Source organism: Scyliorhinus canicula, chromosome 22 (genome assembly GCF_902713615.1).
Source record: "Scyliorhinus canicula chromosome 22, sScyCan1.1, whole genome shotgun sequence".
NCBI lineage: Eukaryota > Metazoa > Chordata > Chondrichthyes > Carcharhiniformes > Scyliorhinidae > Scyliorhinus > Scyliorhinus canicula.
The window spans coordinates 1,316,843-1,339,844 of NC_052167.1; the positions used below are offsets into that span (position 1 = coordinate 1,316,843).

Here is a 23,002-nt window from a genome sequence, read left to right on the forward strand (position 1 = left end):
CAAGCCGGGGCTCGAACCTGGGACCCTGGAGCAGTGAAGCAACAGTATTAGCCACCCTGTCTGTGCAGGGCAGGTGGATTGGCCACAATAAGTTGCCCCTTAATTGGAAAAAAAAGAATTGGGTATTCTAAATTTATTTTAAAAAGCATTGCTGTCTCACAGTGCCAAGGATCTGAGTTCAGTCCCAACCTCGGGTAACTGGAGTTTACGCGTTCTCCCCATGTCTGCCTGGGACAGATTCCTTTTCGAGAGCATTTTGACGATATTTTTCACTCCAAGCACTGAAAACGTTTACAATATAACGCTGCATCTGCTATTCACCATCATTCACTGGAAGCAGCATGAGGACTGGTCAGGTTCCAAGTAATAGCACAGGAATTCAAAGATGGTTCTGAAGTTCACGGGAGGGGAGTACCAGACTGGTTTTGTGGAGAAACAGCGGCGGGCAGACAGAATTTTAATTTCTCCGCACACCCAGCTAACATTCTTTAAAGATCTGCCAATTTCAACAAGGGTAGATTTGTTAATTTGCAAGCGAGACGCAGAGCCACAATTACTCGTTGCGAAACTTTCCCTCTTGCACTTTGTCGATAAAACCGTATCTGTTAAAAAACATCAGATTCAACAAGCAACGCAATGGAATAATCTATCTCTGCGACACGTTTTAAGACCTCAAGTCTGTGCACATTTACCTACAAAACCGTACGCTGTCACATTTTTGTCAGGCTTTTGTGTCAACTTTCTCTATTAATGACTGCGTTCACATTTATAATAGGGGGGTGTGTGGGGGACGGTCTCTGTAAACAGGACATGTCGGCCATTGGTGAGACTGTAGACAATTGGCTTTGAAGTCACAATACAGAAAAACTCGGGAGTACCACAACTAACCCGACTGCCCGATCTCCCAGCTGACTTCACAACATTGTCATCATGAGAAATGGGAGGAGTAGAGAGCCAGTCAGTCAACAAGATCACTGCGGATCTCATTGAGCCCACAACATTTTTGCTCAACAGTGAAATCAGTCAACGGCCGCTGCTCTCTCTGGAAGAGAATTCCAAAGTCCATCGACCCTCTCGAGAGAAGCAGTTCTTCCACATGGCCATCTGAAATGGCAGGCCACTTATTCTGAAACTGCCATTCACCCCCAGTTCTAGATTCCCCCCTCAAGGGGAAGCATCCTCTCAATGTTGACCCTGTCATGGTTACCCCCCACCCCACCTCCCCGAATTTAATGTTCCAGTAAGATCAACTCTCATTCTTCTCAACTCCAATGGCCGTCAGCCCAACCTGCTCAACCTTTCCTCATAAGACCTTGATCCCAGGAATCGGCCGAATGAATCTTCTCCAAACGGCTGGAGATACAAGTGAGGAGAACAAAACTGCACTCAGCACTCTGGCTGAGTCTCACCTGTGCCCTGTACAGTTTTTGCAAGAATTCCCTACTTTTATATTCCATCCTCCCTGCCCCGCCCCCTGTTATTTAACGATGAATAATAGGAAGTTCCAATATTAAATAAAAATGAGGACTTTAAAGGTCGTTTACAAATTGCAAACCTTGATCCAAGGAAGCATAACCGCACTTAATCTATTCTTTCAATTCTTCAATGGGCTGTGAACAACGTTAGTTAGGCCAGCATTTATTGCCCATCCCTAATTGCCCTTGAGAAGGTGGTGGTGAGCCGCCTTCTTGAACCGCTGCAGTCCGTGTGGTGCAAGTACACCCACTGTGCTGTTAGGGAGGCGGGGTTCCAGGATTTTGCCCCAGAGATAGTGAAGGAACGGCCGATATATTTCCAAGTCGGGGGCAGCACGGTGGCGCAGTGGGTTAGCACTGCTGCCTCACGGCGCTGAGCTCCCAGGTTCGACCTGGGCTCTGGGTCACTGTCCGTGTGGAGTTTGCACATTGTCCCCGTGTTTGCGTGGGTTTCGCCCCCACAACCCAAAGATGTGCAGGGTAGGTGGATTGGCCTCGCTAAATTGCCCCTTAATTAAATTAATTGGGTATTCTAAATTTTTTTTTAAATAATTTTTTATTTCCAAGCCAGGATGGTGAGGACCTTGAAGGGGAACCTCCGGGTCGGGGTGTTTCCAAGCATCTGCTGCCCACAGTGGTGGAGATCGCGGGTTTGGAAGGAGCTGTCGAAGGAGCCTTGGTGATTTGCTGCAGATGGTACACTGTGCGGCGATGGTGGAGGGAGTGAATTATTAAACGTGTGGATTGGGTGCCAATCAAGCGGGCAGTTTATCGTCAAGACTAGCAGAATGCTACACTTGGTCTCAACGCCCCACATACAAAATCACAAGTTTGCCAAGTAAAATAAATACTTATGCATGAAAGCTTATTCATTTGGCTAGTTTGAACTTTACCTGCATATATGCTTGCTGGCATCTCTGGACAAGCTGGTGGAACGCAGGGGTCCGAAGGTGAGCGTGCACATGAGCGGGATTAAGGCGTTGCAGTGCCTCCATGATTATCTCCTGTAGCACAAACGGACTCAACACTCCTTTGGCCGCTCCCATGCAGAACTGATAGACGTAGTTCACACCTGGTGACACCAGAGACAAAAGAACGTGTCACAAAATTCTCAACCTGCAGCTCTGAGCAGCCACTGCTGTGACATAAGAGGGTTAAAATGGTGGCCGGTTGCCAGCACTTGCCCAGAAAATGTCTTAAAGCATTTCTCCAGCTTGCTAACGTTCCAAATAAGCTTAGCTTCACACCAAACTGCCAAGACTATATAGCTAGAGCATGGGATTTATCAAAGGAAAATCATCTTTATTCAATACAATGGAATCCCAAAAACATTGGGGCATCAGCAAGGCTAATCCACCAGGCAGATCCGCTCATTTTTCTGTTGCTCAGGCATTGATGGCCCCTGCCTTACACAGAACCCACAGTTAGCATCGCTGACCCGGAACTGTCTTTCATACTATTTTTGTTACTGGGGATTTTATCTTTCACCTGCTTCTTCGCAAGTGGACAACTTCCAAACCTGTTCTCCCCCCCCCCCCCCCCCCCCCCCCCTCCCCCCTCCCCCTCCCCTCAATGTCCTTCCGTAACCTGGGAATCAGACTGCAAAAGTGGAGACCATTCAGCCCATCGTGCTTCTTGTCCTGGATCTTGGTGAGACCTTTCCCATTAGTCCGACTCCCCATAGCCCCAGAAATCTCTCCAGTTACAGTGAAGGAGGTGGCTCGATGTAGGAGATGCTACACTTTTCCCCAGCCTGCAACAAATATCAGAAAACTCTGCTCAATCTTTCCTGCAATGAGGAGGGGAGCGCTAAAATCAATGTGGGCAGGGTAGGGGTGAATAGTACCCTGCCCACTCATCACCGCGTCAGCCAGCTGAAGATGCCGATGCCTCAACGGAGATGTTAAGGGGGCTGGCCAAGCAACAGGTGTGTGGGCGGGAAGGAGTTGAATTTTCCCAATGAGGATATCTACCCGTGTTGGCAAGAGTGGTTGTGTAGCGGGGGTCAGGCTGAAATCACCAAGGAGAGTGCATCAGCAAGCCTTGATAAAAACTGTAACAGCCCCAACAAATCCTTCTAGTTGCCGAATAAACAAGAGCCTGCGAATTATTTTAATACAGAAGCCGAATATCAAGAGTGTTAAGGCTATCAAAACCGCTTGTAGACCACACACAGGTGTGCTAAACTGAGCAATTAGTTCAATCCTATTTTCTATGGACACCAGATTAACCAGTCCGGGATCAAGGATATAAGCTGGATCATTTCCACGTTTGACGTAAACCCAGTCTGTCTGACCTAGTTGGTCCTACGCCTGCCTTGGTCATAAGGGTTCTGATCCCGAGCACATATTGAGGCTGCCACTTTGCAGTGCAGAACTGAAGGGGGTGCTGCTTTGTCACAGGCTTCCTCGTTGGGAAACAAAAAACATTAATGATGGTAAATAGCTGAGACATTGGCTTTCTCAAGTGTATGCAAATGTTTCCTCGCCCATATATTTTGGAAAACAAAGAGAAAGGTGTTCTCCCAATGTCCTTGGCCAATATTCAAACCCCAACAGCAGCAGAACAGATCATCTGGCCATTCATTTCACTGCTCCTAATGGGCTCATTTTAACTTTACGCTCTTGTGCCTCGAGTCCCTGGCCCGGCAGTCACTTGCGTATCTTCCAAATTAAGGCTCGTGCCCCAATGCCATTTGTTTCAAAGGTCATCCTTACCCAACCTTGTGGCTAATCCTAACAACCATTTCACGTCCTCGGTGTAAGGTGGACTCCTCGAGAAGTAATTGTTCGGGTGATCATTGTGAGCTCGTCTACCCAGCATTTCCAAAGCCAGCATTCCTGAAAGGGACAAACAGAGCTTCAAAACCAGCATCGCAACAATAAAATCCACATGAGAGAGAAATCGGAGAACAATAACGGTGTGAAAAAGCATTGGTGAAAAAAAGGGGAATTCAAGTTCACAGCAAGAGAGAGTTGTATTTATACAGTCTCTTCACAATCGTTGGAAATCTAAGGATTTTGCCACCAATGGAGAACATTTGAACTGGAATTGGAACCAGAATATGCTGGATGAGTTCAGCAGGTTAGGCAACATCTGTAGAGAGAGAAGCAGAGTTAACGTATCAAGGCGGTATGGAGGAGTCATACCAACTCGAAGCGTTAACTCTGGGCGCGATTTAATGGCCTTGTCCCGGCCGACTTGGTGTCAGGACTAGGATGTTGAATCACGCAAGAGGCCTCTTGCGCGATTTGCGACCCTGGAAACACCTTGCCAGATTTAGCGGAGTCTTGCGAAACGTTGCAATCCGGATCTCGCCCTCACTGGCTGTGATCCAGATCGGCATATTTAAATGAGCCATCAGGCTAACATAAATATGCGTTCGTGGGATTCGCCCGGCGCCCTGAACCGAACGGGAGCCTTTCACTAGGGCGTCGTTCTGGTTTCCACAAACCTGGCACCTAGGAGAGGGGTTGCCCAGGCCATTGGAGACCCCCTCGGGTGGTTGGGTACAGGGCAGGGTGGCATCCAGGCACCGCCAGCCAGGAAGGGGCTCCTGGGCACCCTAGTACTGTCAGGCTGGAAGGGGCAGTGCCAGGGTAGCAGTGCCAGGATGGCCAGGTGATAGGGTGGCACTGCCAGGAATCAGGCTTGGAAGGCTTTACCAGGTGGAGGGAGCGGGGGGGGGGGGGGGGGGGGGGGGAAATCAGGTGGCGTTCCCGGGGCCTCCCGAGGTTGGGGGGAGGGGTGGCGTGGGTAAGAGAGAGACAGGGGCAGCCAGGCAAAATGGCGCCCCGATTTGCAAGGAGTCTTTCGCACTGGGCTCACCAGCAGGAAATTCCTCCAAGTGCGGCCTCAGCGGAAACTCCCTGAAGCCAAAACAACACGGCCACCGGGAAACACCCCACCAAACGCGCCCAAAACTGGACATCAATTTTTTTCCCCGGTTAAATCACACCCTGTTTCTCTCTCCACTCGATGCTGCCAGACCTGCTGAATTTATCCAGCGTTTTCTGTATTCTTTTAAGAACATACAATAAAGAAAGAGACCATTCGGCCCATCGAGTCTGCACCGACCCACTTAAGCCCTCACCTTCCACCATATCCCCATAACCCAACAACCCTTCCTAACCTTTTTGGTCACTAAGGGCAATTTAGCACGGCCAATCCACCTAACCTGCACATCTTTGGACTGTAGGAGGAAACCGGAGCACCCGGAGGAAACCCACGCAGAGATGGGGAGAACGTGCAGACTCCGCACAGACAGTGACCCAGCGGGGAATCGAACCTGGGACCCTGGCGCCGTGAAGCCACAGTGCTGTCCTCTTGTGCTACTGTGCTGCCCTAAAATTGCCATAGTCCCAGATGACCATAGGCTGCTTTCCCCTTTGAGAGGGTGAGTGGACTGGTGGTGATTTAACCCGAGGATCACCACACCTGGAGCAATGTTGAGAAGGCCGGGCCTTCAGGAATAACCTCAGCCGGTACGGGAATTGAACGAGTGCTGCTGGCCTTGCCCAGCATCATGAACCAACTGTCTAGCCAAGTGAATTAAACCAGTCCCTAATGCCTAGGATATTGGGAGAACACCTTTCTCTTTGTTGTACAAAATATATGGGAGATTTCTGGCATCTGCGGCATTTTGCTTTTCCATCGGAATTGGAGCCACCTCTGTAGCGTAGGAAGCAAAGTAGCCAATTAGTGCACAGCAAGCTCCCACAAACAGCAATGTGATAACGACCACAATCTGTTTTTGCGATGCTGGCTGCCAATTGGCTATCCTCGGGATACTCCATCGCTGTAACCTAGGACTTGGCTCCTCCCTCTGCAACTGGATCCTCGACTTCCTGACCCACAGACCCCAATCAGTCAGGATAAACAACAACACCTCCTCCACGATACCGGGACCCTACAAGGCTGCGTACTTAGCCCCCTACTATACTCCCTGTACACACACAACTGCATGGGAAAATTTGACTCCAACTCCATCTACAGGTTTGCTGATGACACGACCATAGTGGGTCAAACCTCAAACAACGATGAGTCAGAGTACAAGAGGAGATAGAGATAGAGAGGAGATAGTGGTGTAACAATAACAATCTCTCCCTCAACGTCAGCAAAACTAAGGAGCTGGTCATTGACTTCAGGAAGAGAAGTATTGTACAGCCCCCCCCCCCCCCCCCCCCCCCGTCTGCATCAATGGTGCCGAGGTGGAGATGGTTGACAGCTTCAAATTCCTAGGTGTGCACATCAACAATCTGACCTGGTCCACCAGTCAACGCTATAACCAAGAAAGCACAGCAGCGCCTATACTTCTCAGGAAGCTAAGGAAATTCGGCATATCCACACCGACTCTTACGAATTTTTACAGGCGCACCATAGAAAGCATCCTATCGGGCTGCATCACAGCCTGGTATGGTAACTGCTCAGCCCAAGACCATAAGAAACTACAGAGTCGTGAACACAGCCCAGTCCATCACACAAACCCATCTCCCATCCATTGACTCTATCCACACCTCCCGCTGCCTTGGGAAAGCGGGCAGCATAATCAAAGACCCCCTCCCACCCGGGTTATTCTCTCTTCCAACTTCTTCCATATGGCGGAGATAAAAAAGTCTGAAAACACGTACTAACAGGTTCAAAAACAGCTTCTTACCCGCTGTTACCAGACTCCTAATTGACCTTCTTCACACATCTTCACCACTGAGTAGTACTACGTTCCTGTATGCTTCACCTGATGCCTGTGTCTTCTGTGTCTATTTATTTATAGTATGTATTTATTGTATGCCCTATGTTTTATTTCAAGTATGGAATGATCTGCCTGGACTGTATGCAGAACAATACTTTTCACTGTTCCTCAGTACACGTGCTGATAAACAAATCCAATCCATGGCCAAGGTAGAATTGAGGGATGTGATGGTGCAGCATGGTGGCATTGCTGCCCAACGGCGCCGAGGACCCGGGTTTGATCCCAGCCCACTGCCCGTGTGGATTTTGCACATTCTCCCCGAGACTGCGTGGGTTTCACCCCCCACAATCCAAAGATGTGCAGGGTAGGTGAATTGGCCATGCTAAATTGCCCCTTAATTGGGGGGGAAAAAAAGAATTGGGTAATTTATTTTTTTTAAAGAATTAATGGATGCCGGAAGCGGGCAGGCAAATGGAGTCAATGCCGCGATCATATTGATCGGCAGAGCAGCCTCGACTGGTCAGATGGCCCGCTCCAAGCCTATTGTGTTCTTCAGGGATACATATTGACCAGGGCACAAGGGACAATCATAGAATGGTTATTGTACAGAAGGAGCCTTTCTGCCCACCCTCTTCCTGCACCCCAGCCAGTCCCACTCCCCAAGCCCATTCTCTGCAACCCTGAAGATGTTCTCTCGACAGGTTCGTATCCAACTGCCTTCTGGGACAAGTCAACCGGCCTCTGCCACACACTCGGGCGGCGCATTCCAGATCAGAACCTGCTCATCGTGTTCAAAAGGTTCCCCCTCACATCGCTGTTAATTCTTTTGCCAGTCACCTTCCCCTCTGTTTCTGGACCCTTCCACCAAATGAGAGCACTATCTCGCTACCTCCCCATCATGAGCATTTGAGCACCTCTATCAAATCTCTCAACCTCCTCAAAAGGTGAACAGGCCCCAACAAACACAACACATCTCTGATCCTTTGCACCATCCCAGCTTTGCATTAAAACAAAACGGTTCAGCTGTCAAAATAGTTGCCCCAACTTCTTAATTTTGCAACTTTTACCAACCAAAGCTCCTTCCCTTGGCAAGTTTCAGATACACGGGAACATTGGGAGCAGAAGTAGGCAATTCAGCCCTTTGAGCCTGTTCCGACAATCAATCAGAACATGACTGATCTCTTCCTGGTCTCAAATCCACCTCCCCACCTCTTCCCCACATCCCTTTAACCCATTTGTAAATTAAATCAGAAATATATATATCTCCTTCGTGAAACCATTTAATGACTCAGATTCTACCGCACGATGTGGCAGGTAGGCCATATAGTTTACTGACCTCTGCCCTACAAAATACTTTATCCTCTATTACACAGGGTTTGCCTGAGGAAGGAACAGTGCTCCGAAAGCTAGTGTTTGAAACAAACCTGATGGACTTTAACCTGGTGTTGTCAGACTTCTTACAAAGGATTTGAGTAAGGTGACCTTGCTGCAATTATATAGGGTTTTGCCTCTGTACAATTTTAGTGTCCTTGCTTAAGGAATGATGTGGAGATGCCGACGTTGGACTGGGTGGGCACAGTAAGACGTCTTACAACACCAGGTTAAAGTCCAAAGGGTTTGTTTAAAATTACTAGCTTTCGGAGCGCAGCTCCTTCCTCAGGTTGCTTAAGGAAGGATAGGTTTTCCCTCGAGGGAGTGCAACAAACATTCACCAGGCTGACCAGAGATCATAGAATTTTTTTCCATAGAATTTACAGTGCAGAAGGAGGCCATTCGGCCCATCGAGTCCGCACCGGCTCTTGGAAAGAGCACCCTACCCAAGGTCAACACCTCCACCCTATCCCCATAACCCAGCAACCCCACCCAACACTAAGGGCAATTTTGGATACTAAGGGCAATTTATCATGGCCAATCCACCTAACCTGCACATCTTTGGACTGTGGGAGGAAACCGGAGCACCCGGAGGAAACCCACGCACACACGGGGAGGATCCGCACAGACAGGGACCCAAGCCGGAATCGAACCTGGGAACCTGGAGCTGTGAAGCTGTTGTGCTATCCACAATGCTACCGTGTTGCCCGGTAGATGAGAGAGATGTTCTATGATTGGTGCCTTAGCCAAAGTTTATCTCTCAGTCAACATCATGAAAAATTAATCGGTCTTCTTGCATTGTTGCCACCTTCCCTCCAGCATAACGTCCCATCAACCGTCTGGAGATCGTTTGTCGTCGTGTAATGCAGGATTTGAGTGTGCACTTACCAACTCTATAAGCTGAATGCAGGTAGTGTAGTCCCTGAGGACTGACCGGCTGGGAGTGCTGTTCATCTTCTGTAGGGAAGGTTGGGGCTACTATCGAGGGGCCTTGTGTTGTTAAGGTTGGCATTGATGCTCCTTGAATAGCCTGAAAAGTGGTTCCAGTCTGCACACTGGCAACTGGAGGCAGATGGAGAAAGAGAGACACAACTTTAATCATCATATTCAACGAATAACCAGCCAGAACGCCAAAATAAGCTACAACTGCAGTTGAATAAAATGCAACACATTTATTTCTCGAGTACTGTTGGAAAAAAAAGTGACATGCTGTCGAAGCTTTTCATCTGGCACTCATCGGGATAGTTTTGAAAGAGTACCAAATCTCAAAGGCAACAACAATTTATACTGCACAAGAAGGGCGTGGGTTGGCAAGCAAACTCTAATAGGTAAGAGGCTGGCCATGGGGAATATGGGGACAGTTATCTGCCAAGCTTTTGCTTAAATTCAAAGCAGGCAGGTCAACTGTGATTGGTCAAAGCACTGCCATGAGGGAATGAACCAGGAAATGACTGGCCCTAAAGCTTTTGCTTAGTTGTGGAAGTGCAATGCATCGACATCTTCTTCCTATTTGCTAAGGGCAAGGCCCTGTGTGAGAATTTGTGCCACTTTCAGCATGGGCAAGTGAGCCAAGCTGCGATCCTGGCTGATAATCTTAAATTGGTCATCAGTGCAATTCTGAACGCGATCAGGATTGTTCACTCAGTGCTGTTCAATCCAAAACTTCAAAAGGTAAGGTTTCAGCAAAACGTTTTGCACTTTTATCAGCTTAGCTCTTCATCAAGATTACAAATTGAATTTAGCATTAGAGTAACTAGAAGTCCAGAGGAACCATTCAATGCCTTACTTCCTCCAACCATGATGTGGAGATTCTGGCGTTGGACTGGGGTGGGCACAGAAGGGTTAGATCACTTCTAAGAACTGCTTGGAGGGAGTCTTACAACACCAGGTTAAAGTCCAACAGGGGCAGCACGGTGGCGCAGTGGGTTAGCCCTGTTGCCTCACGGCGCTGAGGTCCCAGGTTCGATCCCGGCTCTGGGTCACTGTCTGTGTGGAGTTTGCACATTCTCCCCGTGTCTGCGTGGGTTTCGCCCCCACAACCCAAAGATGTGCAGAGTAGGTAGATTGGCCACGTTAAATTGCCCCTTAATTGGAAAAAATGAATTGGGTACTCTAAATTTAAAAAAAAAAGTCCAACAGCTTTTGTTTCGAATCACTAGTTATCGGAGCGTAGTGATTCGAAACAAACCTGTTGGACTTTAACCTGGTGTTGTAAGGCTCCCTTCAAGCAGTTCTTAGAAGTGATAAGACCTCGGCTCTTAAGAGAAGCACCGCAGAGTTTCCACTTTGGACACCGGAAAACAATTGCACCCAAAATACACTTGATCCGTTTGCGTAATCACGAGTCACGATTTTCAGTGAACCAGTGGAATAGAACTATTTGAGAACCATCGTAATAGAACAGAAAGTGGTCCTGGATCACCTGATGCAGTTTTACGAACACGGCTGAAAACTGGTTTGGTCACCAAAAATGAAACACCCTCAAATGCGGCTGCCTGACTCTTGGGCCATGCGAAACTTGATAGAAAAGTTGCTGATAAATGTCAAACTGAATTGTTTAATAGTTTGATCAGTGTACACTTTCTTAGTAAAATCATTTTTTTTTAATATGAAAAGAGCTATTGCAACATTCTTTCTACTGCCGAAAAAAAACACAGCATAATGTAAAGAGCCTTCCTGAGCTGACGATCGCTCAGTTTAAATCTGGCAATGTGACCAGCTTGGTCGATAATTCAGCTGAACGGAATCATGTGGAATATCACAGAAAGCGCACACACGCACACACACACACACACGCACACGCACACACACACACACACACACACACACACACACATGGGTTTGGCAGAGAAGGCGTGCAAGGGGGGTTTGCACATCCTCCCCGTGTCTGCGTGGGTCTCACCCCCACAACCAAAACAATGTGCCGGGTAGGTGGATTGGCCCTTCATTGGAAAGAAAAGAAATGTTTACTCTAAATTTAAAAAAAAAAGCTTAAACATGATTTCTGTATATTTATACCAAGAGAGTGAAGTGAAAGATGATGGGCGGGATTCTCCGCCCATTGGGCCAGTGGGATTCTCCGTTACGCCAGTCGGTCAATGGGGTTTCCCATTGTGGGGCAACCCCCACGGCGTGGGGAAACCCCCCCGGGTGCCGGCATAACGGAGAATCACGGCGGCGGAGAATCCCGGCTGATGTTTCCGAGAGAGTTCACACTTAATTCAATTCCATGTTGCACTGCTGTACAGGTCTCTTTGTGGCATGAATTTAAATAACATTACTTTCTTCAGACATCAAAATTCATCGGCTGCAAAGCTTCGTAAGCTTTCAAATATTTCCTCGCTGCCTGGCGTGTGTGTGTGTGTATTGGACTGTGTACACCAGGTTTGTCAGATTGGACACCGAGATCTGCTTCACTGGCGGTTATCCCACGTTCAGGCAGGAGAGGGAGCACTTGCCACAGAGGGAGAGGCACCAAGTGTTCACTTCACTTCACTGCTCCCCACGTCTATTTGCACCCATGGGACATTCGCTCACTTAAGCCCAAGGCAAAGGTGAATGGGGGGGGGAAAGAAAGAGAGAGAGAGAGACACCAGAGTGTGCAGCTGCATTAACCTGCTCAGGAGCACACATTTCAAAGCACTGTTCTAGAGGTTACCACACATCTATCCACACGCACACACGTTAGCCATTTTAGCCATCGAAAGATCTCACGTACCTGCTACAGTTGATGCCAGGGGCAGGTTTGGGTCTGTCTGGTACGGGTGCACTGCCATCGGTGTCATAGCAGGCACAGGAACCCCTGCGAAGGTCACTGGTGGAGCAGCCATGGCTGGATGCGTGGTGGTTGCCACTGTGTACGGGTACGGAGCTCCAATAAATGCCGGGTGCATACCCTAAACAGATCACAGACCGGTCAATAATGGCACACCACCGCTTCTGCTGCCGACAATTCGGTCAGCACGTCTTCAGTCCGATTAGGATCGTGTCCCGGCTCCCACCGCCCTACATCTCAACGTGCAGAATCGTTTTGCATTTGGTCGCATCAATTAAGATCCTGGATGGACTCAGAAGAGAGTCCCGGGACTCTCAGCTTGCTGGGACAGTTGAACCCGCACTGTCCTTCTGAATGGCTCCACAATCTAACCAGAAGCCTGTTTAGTTCATTTTATTTAAATAATGTCTGTCCGTTTGCACGTCGCCAAATACATTTGCCAAGAACCAGTGCAAACAGGCAGGGATTTAAAACATAACTTTCAAAACAAAAACAAAAAGAGTCCGTAATATATATATATATATATATATGTATATGTATATGTATATGTATAAACGAGTGGAAGGCAGATTCAGTGTGACTAATGCAGCTGAGAGTGGATATGTCACACACAACAAAAACAAAATCAGCATTTTGAATATCATGTCTTAATCCACCGATTCTAAAACATCCAAATTTAAATTTCTTTTTACAGAACATACAGAAGAACTATTTGTCGGTGATGGGGTGTGTTTCTGAGAATGTTTTTCAAAACATTGCATTCAAAATGGGGGCTACTGGAGTGTGGGGGGAAAGTGGCGGGGAGATATGTAGAGGTAGACTCATTCAGCCTTAGAACAGTACAGCACAGAACAGCCCCTTCGGCCCTCGATGTTGTGCCGAGCAATGATCACCCTACTCAAGCCCACGTATACCTATCCCAGTAACCCAACAACCCCCATTAACCTTATTATTTTTTAGGACACTAAGGGCAATTTAGCCTGGCCAATCCACCTAACCCGCACATCTTTGGACTGTGGGAGGAAACCGGAGCACCCGGAGGAAACCCACACACACACGGGGAGGACGTGCAGACTCCGCACAGACAGTGACCCAGCCGGGAATCAAACCTGGGACCCTGGAGCTGTGAAGCATTTATGCTAACCACCATGCTACCGTGTTACCCCTTGCTGGGGAGGATGAGAAGACATGTACAATACATCAGAGAACGTGGAGATATTTCATTCAGACACGGGGAACATTTTAGCTGCATTGCCAATCAGATGAATGGAATCACTGCGGACAGTTAATGCCTCATGCGCGGGGCTGGAGTTGATTCTATTGAAAGTGGTGCACAGGGCGCACTTAACGGCTGTTTGGGGGGAGGGGGGGGACACAGCTGCGAACGGCGCTGGAGGTGTCCCAGATAATCACGTCCATGTGTTCTGGTCCTGCCCGAAGTTGGAGAAAGTTTGGGGGTCGTTTCTTAGCACCGTGTCAAGAGGTCGTGCACGTAGATTTGGAGCCTGGTCCCCTGGAGGCCATATTTGGGGTGTTGGATCTGCTGGAGTTGCAGACGGGGGGGGGGGGGGGGGAAGATGTCTTATCCTTCGCCTCGTTGATCCCTCTCAGGTGGCTCCTGGAGGAATAGAGGTCAACCCCCCCCCTCCCCAGTGCCTCGGCGTGACTGGGGGATCTAATGGAGTTCCTGTATTTGGAGACGGCGAAGTTTGCTCCAAGATGGGCAGATGAGGGGTCCCACCAGGGATGGGGTTTGTTTACCTTACACTTTGGGGATCTGGTTGTCATCCAGCGGTTGGGGGGAGAGAGAGAGAGAGAGAGAGAGAGAAGGGGGGGGGGGGGCAGGGGTTTATGTTCATTTTTTGCAAAGATGTTAAAATATTGAAAATGTGATTTAAAATATTTTCAAAATGGTGTAATTTCTCCGTGGATGATTCAATCCGCATGTATTCCTGTTGCAATGATCAGCCATGATGATAATGAATGGCAGAGCAGGCTCGAAGGGCTGAATGGCCTCCTTCTGCTTCTATTTTCTATGTATGTTTGTATGTGACTCACTTGGGGATTTTGATAATGCTGTTTTAAAATGTTCCTATTTGTGGCCCTGCGCTCAAAAAGAAGTCTCGAGGACTTGTGAATGAGTGCAGTTAATAGAAACCTGCCCTGGTAATAAACTCATTCTGGGAGTATGTGGTCAGCTTCGTCGGTGGGGGCTCGCTTCTGATTGCGAATGTTTGCGTAGAGTAGAGCTGGGATTTTCACAATCTGTGCTCAGAGTTGCCAAAACATTTGGACAGGTAATGCTGGGGAAACGCAGCCGCGATACCAGCTTTGTTTTAGTCCGCTAACTCTAAAGTTTCCTGGGATGTTGCAGAAGTTGGTGAAGGCAGACTTCACATGCGGGAAGGAGAGTTATTTAAAAAGAAACAATAGCTGCCTCTGCCTCAAAAAAAAATGAACGTCGCTAAAATACTCTTTGGCCAAGGTCACTTAAAGAGAGAGAAAAAAGTACAGCGAGAAGTCCCTCTCCCCGGGGCTGTGACAGTCCCTCTCCCGGGGCTGTGACAGTCCCTCTCCCGGGGCTGTGACAGTCCCTCTCCCGGGGCTGTGACAGTCCCTCTCCCGGGGGTGTGACAGTCCCTCTCCCGAGGCTGTGACAGTCCCTCTCCCGGGGCTGTGGACAGTCCCTCTCCCCGGGGCTGTGACAAAGTCCCCTCTCCCCGGGGCTGTGACAAAGTCCTCTCCCCGGGGCGTGACAAAGTCCCTCTCCCCGGGGCTGTGACAGTTCCCTCTCCCCGGGGCTGTGACAGTCCCTCTCCCCGGGGCTGTGACAGTCCCCTCTCCCCGGGGCTGTGACAGTCCCTCTCCCCGGGGCTGTGACAGGTCCCTCTCCCCGGGGCTGTGGGACAGTCCCTCTCCCCGAGGCTGTGACAAGTCCCCTCTCCCCGAGGCTGTGACAAAGTCCCTCTCCCCGGGGCTGTGACAGTCCCTCTCCCCGGGGCTGTGACCGTCCCTCTCCCCGGGGCTGTGACAGTCCCTCTCCCGGGGCTGTGACAGTCCCTCTCCCCGGGGCTGTGACAGTCCCTCTCCCCGGGGCTGTGACAGTCCCTCTCCCCGGGGCTGTGACAGTCCCTCTCCCGGGGCTGGGACAGTCCCTCTCCCGGGGCTGTGACAGTCCCTCTCCCCGGGCTGTGACAGTCCCTCTCCCCGGGGCTGTGACAGTCCCTCTCCCGGGGCTGTGACAGTCCCTCTCCCGGGGCTGTGACAGTCCCTCTCCCGAGGCTGTGACAGTCCCTCTCCCGGGGCTGTGACAGTCCCTCTCCCCGGGCTGTGACCAAACTCCCTCTCCCCGGGGCTGTGACAGTCCCTCTCCCGGGGCTGTGACAGTCCCTCTCCCCGGGGCTGTGACAGTCCCTCTCCCCGGGGCTGTGACAGTCCCTCTCCCCGGGGCTGTGACAAAGTCCCTCTCCCCGCGGCTGTGACAGTCCCTCCTCCCCGGGGCTGTGACAGTCCCTCTCCCCGAGGCTGTGACAGTCCCTCTCCCCGGGGCTGTGACAGTCCCTCTCCCCGAGGCTGTGACAGTCCCTCTCCCCGGGGCTGTGACAGTCCCCTCCCGGGGCTGTGACAGTCCCTCTCCCCGGGGCTGTGACAGTCCCTCTCCCCGGGGCTGTGACAGTCCCTCTCCCCGAGGCTGTGACAGTCCCTCTCCCCGGGGCTGTGACAGTCCCTCTCCCCGGGGCTGTGACAAAGTCCCTCTCCCGGGGCTGTGACAGTCCCTCTCCCGGGGCTGTGACAGTCCCTCTCCCGGGCTGTGACAGTCCCTCTCCCCGGGGCTGTGACAGTCCCTCTCCCCGGGGCTGTGACAGTCCCTCTCCCCGGGGCTGTGACAAAGTCCCTCTCCCGGGGCTGTGACAGTCCCTCTCCCCGGGGCTGTGACAGTCCCTCTCCCGGGGCTGTGACAGTCCCTCTCCCGAGGCTGTGACAGTCCCTCTCCCGGGGCTGTGACAGTCCCTCTCCCCGAGGCTGTGACAGTCCCTCTCCCGGGGCTGTGACAGTCCCTCTCCCCGAGGCTGTGACAGTCCCTCTCCCGGGGCTGTGACAGTCCCTCTCCCCGGGGCTGTGACAGTCCCTCTCCCCGGGGCTGTGACAGTCCCTCTCCCCGGGGCTGTGACAGTCCCTCTCCCCGGGGCTGTGACAGTCCCTCTCCCCGAGGCTGTGACAGTCCCTCTCCGGGGCTGTGAACAGTCCCTCTCCCCGGGGCTGTGACAGTCCCTCTCCCGGGGCTGTGACAGTCCCTCTCCCGAGGCTGTGACAGTCCCTCTCCCGAGGCTGTGACAGTCCCTCTCCCGGGGCTGTGACAGTCCCCTCTCCCCGGGGCTGTGACAGTCCCTCTCCCGGGCTGTGACAGTCCCTCTCCCCGAGGCTGTGACAGTCCCTCTCCCGGGGCTGTGACAGTCCCTCTCCCCGGGGCTGTGACAGTCCCTCTCCCCGGGGCTGTGACAGTCCCTCTCCCCGGGGCTGTGACAGTCCCTCTCCCCGGGGCTGTGACAGTCCCTCTCCCCGAGGCTGTGACAGTCCCTCTCCCGGGGCTGTGACAGTCCCTCTCCCCGAGGCTGTGACAAAGTCCCTCTCCCCGGGGCTGTGACAGTCCCTCTCCCCGGGGCTGTGACAAAGTCCCTCTCCCCGGGGCTGTGACAGTCCCTCTCCCCGAGGCTGTGACAGTCCCTCTCCCCGGGGCTGTGACAGTCCCTCTCCCCGGGGCTGTGACAAACTCCCTCTCCCCGGGGCTGTGACAGTCCCTCTCCCGGGGCTGTGACAGTCCCTCTCCCCGAGGCTGTGACAAAGTCCCTCTCCCCGGGGCTGTGACAGTCCCTCTCCCCGGGGCTGTGACAGTCCCTCTCCCGGGGCTGTGACAGTCCCTCTCCCGGGGCTGTGACAAAGTCCCTCTCCCCGGGGCTGTGACAAAGTCCCTCTCCCTGGGGCTGTGACAGTCCCTCTCCCCGGGGCTGTGACAAAGTCCCTCTCCCCGGGGCTGTGGACAGTCCCTCTCCCCGGGGCTGTGACAAAGTCCCTTTCCCGGGGCTGTGACAGTCCCTCTCCCCGGGGCTGTGACAGTCCCTCTCCCCGGGGCTGTGACAGTCCCTCTCCCCGGGGCTGTGACAGTCCCTCTCCCGGGGCTGTGACAGTCCCTCTCCCCGGGCTGTGACAGTCCCTCTCCCGGGGCTGTGACAGTCCCTCTCCCGGGGCTGTGACAGTCCCTCTCCCCGGGGCTGTGACAGTCCCTCTCCCCGGGGCTGTGACAGTCCCTCTCCCCGGGGCTGTGACAAAGTCCCTTTCCCGGGGCTGTGACAGTCCCTCTCCCCGGGCTGTGACAAAGTCCCTCTCCCGGGGCTGTGACAGTCCCTCTCCCCGAGGGCTGTGACAGGTCCCTCTCCCGGGGCTGTGACAGTCCCTCTCCCCGGGGCTGTGACAGTCCCTCTCCCCGGGGCTGTGACAGTCCCTCTCCCCGGGGCTGTGACAGTCCCTCTCCCCGGGGCTGTGACAGTCCCTCTCCCCGAGGCTGTGACAGTCCCTCTCCCGGGGCTGTGACAGTCCCTCTCCCCGAGGCTGTGATAAAGTCCCTCTCCCCGGGGCTGTGACAGTCCCCTCTCCCCGGGGCTGTGACAAAGTCCCTCTCCCCGGGGCTGTGACAGTCCCTCTCCCCGAGGCTGTGACAGTCCCTCTCCCCGGGGCTGTGACAGTCCCTCTCCCGGGTCTGTGACAAACTCCCTCTCCCCGGGGCTGTGACAGTCCCTCTCCCGGGGCTGTGACAGTCCCTCTCCCCGAGGCTGTGACAAAGTCCCTCTCCCCGGGGCTGTGACAGTCCCTCTCCCCGGGGCTGTGACAGTCCCTCTCCCGGGGCTGTGACAGTCCCTCTCCCGGGGCTGTGACAAAGTCCCTCTCCCCGGGGCTGTGACAAAGTCCCTCTCCCTGGGGCTGTGACAGTCCCTCTCCCCGGGGCTGTGACAAAGTCCCTCTCCCCGGGGCTGTGACAGTCCCTCTCCCCGGGGCTGTGACAGTCCCTCTCCCGGGGCTGTGACAGTCCCTCTCCCCGGGGCTGTGACAGTCCCTCTCCCCGGGGCTGTGACAGTCCCTCTCCCCGGGGCTGTGACAGTCCCTCTCCCGGGGCTGTGACAGTCCCTCTCCCCGGGGCTGTGACAGTCCCTTTCCCGGGGCCTGTGACAGTCCCTCTCCCGGGGCTGTGACAGTCCCTCTCCCCGGGGCTGTGACAGTCCCTCTCCCCGGGGCTGTGACAGTCCCTCTCCCCGGGGCTGTGACAAAGTCCCTTTCCCGGGGCTGTGACAGTCCCCTCTCACCGGGGCTTGTGACAAAGTCCCTCTCCCGGGGCTGTGACAGTCCCTCTCCCCGGGGCTGTGACAGTCCCTCTCCGGGGCTGTGACAGTCCCTCTCCCGGGGCTGTGACAGTCCCTCTCCCGGGGCTGTGACAGTCCCTCTCCCGGGGCTGTGACAGTCCCTCTCCCGGGGCTGTGACAGTCCCTCTCCGGGGCTGTGACAGTCCCTCTCCCCGGGGCTGTGACAGTCCCTCTCCCGGGGCTCTGTGACAGTCCCTCTCCCCGGGGCTGTGACAGTCCCTCTCCCCGGGGCTGTGACAGTCCCTCTCCCCGGGGCTGTGACAGTCCCTCTCCCCGAGGCTGTGACAGTCCCTCTCCCGGGGCTGTGACAGTCCCTCTCCCGGGGCTGTGACAGTCCCTCTCCCGGGGCTGTGACAGTCCCTCTCCCGGGGCTGTGACAGTCCCTCTCCCCGAGGCTGTGACAGTCCCTCTCCCGGGGCTGTGACAGTCCCTCTCCCCGAGGCTGTGACAGTCCCTCTCCCGGGGCTGTGACAGTCCCTCTCCCCGGGGCTGTGACAGTCCCTCTCCCGGGGCTGTGACAAAGTCCCTTTCCCCGGGGCTGTGACAGTCCCTCTCCCCGGGGCTGTGACAGTCCCTCTCCCCGAGGCTGTGACAGTCCCTCTCCCCGGGGCTGTGACAAAGTCCCTCTCCCGGGGCTGTGACAGTCCCTCTCCCCGGGGCTGTGACAGTCCCTCTCCCGGGGCTGTGACAGTCCCTCTCCCGGGGCTGTGACAAGACCCTCTCCCCGGGGCTGTGACAAAGTCCCTCTCCCGGGCAGAGAGGGCACTGTAGAGATTTGATTCTATGATTCTAAGGGTGAGAGATGACTAACAGCACAGAGAGAGGGCAGATTTGGGGAGGATTGCGTGTTCGGGCAAAGATTAGGTAAACCAGGCTGGGTGGAGGCTAGTTAGGGAGAGAATTATACAGTTTTTTATTCATGGGATGTGGCTGGGCCAGCATTTATTGGCCGTCCTTGAGGGCATTTAAGAGTCAACCACATTGCTGTGGATCTGGAGTCACATGTAGGCCAGACCGGGTAAGGACAGCAGATTTCCTTCCCTAAAGGACATTAGTGAACCAGATGGGTTTTGAAGACAATTGACAATGATTTCATGGTCACCTTTTGGACTTCTAATTCCAGTTTGTATTGATTTGAAATGTCACCATCTGCCATGGCGGGATTACTAGTCCAGCAACACTACCACTACGCCACTGCCTCCCCTTATAAAAAGTGTAGAGTCTCGATGGTGCTTACAATGCAGGGAGGGTCAGAAGACACGAGCAATAGACCAGAGAACCTGGAGATACAGGTAACATTTTGAATGGAAAAGATACCATGGGTAATTAATCTGTGGATTGTTCAGCACCGCATACAATTTCAAAAGCATTGCACTGATGGGGGTTTCAACATTGTTGCCCAGATCTTATCAGGGCATTTACACCAACCTCCCCCTCCCTAACCCTTTGAAATGACTGGCACCGTATCGAAGTACCTGAGGATAGGCAGCTCCAGCAACAGGAAAGATTGCAGGTCGAGGGACATGTTGTATCGGATGTCCAAGGTAGGCAGCGTTACAGACTGACGGTATGTGAGTTTGGATTGTAGTGTAGGGATGGGTCAGGGCCGGACTGGTTGGGAAGATCTGTCCATGGGGATGCGCGATTGTTGCCCCGGCTATGGTGTGCTGCTGGTACATTGCGGATCCGACGGTGATGACTGGCACCACGGCGGTCGCCGTCACCGTGGCTGCCACCGTCACGGTGGCTGAGCCCTCAGTCAGCGGCGAGTGTTCCGTGGCGGCTCTCCCCGCCTCATGGGAGCCACGGCCACCGATCGCCGATATTTCCCGCTGCTGCTGTGAGCCGCCGCCTGCTGTTTGTTCGTAGAGCCAGTACCACTGATGGGCGACCTCAAAGAGCACCTCGGGGTAAACACCGCCGCCTTTGGCTGCTTCCTCCACTGCCATGCAAGCCTTCTCCAACATGGTGTTATCCTGGGGAACAGCAGCATAGAAGAGAACATAGAGAGCACAGGGTGATTAGCCCAAACACAACAGTCACATTGGATTGATAATCAATAAGCTTCACTCTCTCTCTTACACACACACACACACACACACACACACACACACACACACACACACACACACACACACACACACACACACACACACACACACACACACACACACACAAATAATGCATCGACCACTCGACCAATGGATATGCAACTTAGTCACGATTACACTGACGTGAGGTTACAAGGGCTAGTTAAGGAAGGTTAGCAGATGATGAGAGATCGCTAACCTACTCTCAGATGCACCCAAAAAAAATCCCACAACGGATTTGTTATTGACGCGAGGAGGAAGGGGAGTTGACCTGAAACGTTTTCTAAGGCGGCTCGACGGGGTGGGTGCAGAGGGCCAGCTGCCCCGCTTGGGGGCATCTCGACGTGGTGGCACCGTTTAGGAAAATAAGGGGTCTCCCGTTGAGGACAGGTTTGAGGAGGAATTTCTTCTCTCAGAGGGTCATTAGTCTGAGGAATTCTCCACCCCAGGAGGCAGTGGAGGCTGCGCCATTGCATTCAGTCAACAGGGTTGTAATTGACGGGGGGGGGGGGGGGGGGAAAGAGCCAGGAAAGTGAGGTCAACGCCACCATGGTATTAAATGGCAGAGCGGGTTCAAGGGGCAAAATGGCCGTCTCCTGCTCCTCACGATCCAGTGAGGTTTAGGGGTTACTGTTTGTCTGTCTTTGAAAGAAGAGGCGCGAGGTACTTAGAATTGTCAAGAAGCGGAAAGCTGAGTTTTTATTACTGATTGGCAGGACGTGAGCGTCACTGGAGAGGACAGTAGTTACCCGCCCAAGGTGGGCAGATGAGGGGTCCCACCAGGGATGGGGTTTGTTTATCTTACACTTTGGGGATCTGGTTGTCACCAAGCATTTGGGGAGAGAGAGAGGAAGGGAGGCGTTCCTAATTGTGCCGGAGGAGAGGGTGTGGAGGGATGAGGAGGCGGGAAATGAGGGGAAAGAGGTAGAGTTTGGGGGGTGGGGGGGGGGGGGGGGGGGGGCACACGGAATCGGGGGTGAAGAAAATCCAAACATTATATGTCCAAACCCTTAAGTCCCAAAGAAATCGCTCAGACATGCAATGAATTGCTTTGATGAACTTCAACAGACAACTGAGCGTTACACTGTTTTTAGCTGATACCAGTGCACAAAGGATCCCAGAAGATAAAGTAGCTCACAGAGTTCATATGACTGACGCATGTATGAGCGGGTTCTTCCCGGAGGTGGCCAGTAGGTGAGAGAGGTGCGGAGAGGTGCGGAGAGGGGCCTCGTGCATGTGGCTTTGGTCCTGCCCGAAATTGGGCGGGTTTTGGAAGTCGGTATTTTGAGACATGGCCGATGATTTTGTTGGGGGGGGGGGGGGGGGTGGAGCCGAGCCCTTTGGTGGCATTCTTTGGTATATCGGAGCTGCGGGAGGGGTAGGGGGCCTATGTAGGGGCCTTCGCCTTTCTGATTGTCCGCGACAAACCCCACGTTGTTGGTCGGCGGGAACACCGGGGCGTCGGCGTGGTTGGGGGTGGGGGGGGTTGGGGGGGCGGGGGGATTTCTGCAAATGGAGAAAATTATGTTTGACCTTAGGGCGTTCGCCACGAGATGGGAGCAGTTTGTCTCGGATCCAAGAAGACTTCTCTCCTAAACCGTGAACTTTGCCGTGGGATCTTTGAAACCGGCCCGATCCACAAGAGAAGGCAGCTGGAGTCTTGGATTAACTCCTAAAAGTGTGGTACCTCTCACAATGCAGCAGTCCCCGAAGGCTGTCCCTCGTGTGGCAATCCAGAGAATGAAACCCAAAAGAAACAGGAGCTACCAACTGAACCAAGCCAATGCCCAACATTCATCGTGTCCACACTGATTATGTTATTCAATTATACAAAATTAAATACATCATACGGTTAATTGGAATAGAATCAATGGGCTTGTCAATAGAGTGAACTGAACATACTTGCTCCTTGCATTGAACCAATGCCCGTTGGATCTCGTTAGGATTCAGGGCATGAGCGTGGGGTAGACAACTCAGCGCCAACTCTGCTGCCGCTCGCACCATGTTGGGATCCCGGGCACGCGATGCGCGGTCAGCCAAAGATGCCACCTCCGGAGGGGTGAGGTGACCGTCCCAACATTCCACCAAAATGTTCAGAGCCGCACTGCCTATTTCCATCGCCTGACCTGTGGCATGGGAAGAGAATTAAAAGCAATCATTAAAAATGGGGAGAGGGAAGGAGAAGTTCT

The 23,002-nt window shown here is 53.0% G+C and overlaps 1 protein-coding gene across 3 annotated transcripts in view; it reads right to left on the reverse strand.

The window, feature by feature from the left end:
• The window catches only part of zswim8 (zinc finger, SWIM-type containing 8), a 197,350-nt gene that overhangs the window by 1,660 nt on the left and 172,688 nt on the right, over window positions 1-23,002 (reverse strand). For all 3 annotated transcript variants that reach the window (XM_038782798.1, XM_038782796.1, XM_038782797.1), the window contains exons 21-26: window positions 22,716-22,939; window positions 20,199-20,699; window positions 12,254-12,431; window positions 9,424-9,597; window positions 4,193-4,315; window positions 2,369-2,547 (exon numbers count right to left, since the gene is read on the reverse strand). In XM_038782798.1, the coding sequence (XP_038638726.1) occupies window positions 2,369-2,547; window positions 4,193-4,315; window positions 9,424-9,597; window positions 12,254-12,431; window positions 20,199-20,699; window positions 22,716-22,939 (1,379 nt within the window). The remainder of the gene's footprint in view (window positions 1-2,368; window positions 2,548-4,192; window positions 4,316-9,423; window positions 9,598-12,253; window positions 12,432-20,198; window positions 20,700-22,715; window positions 22,940-23,002) is intronic.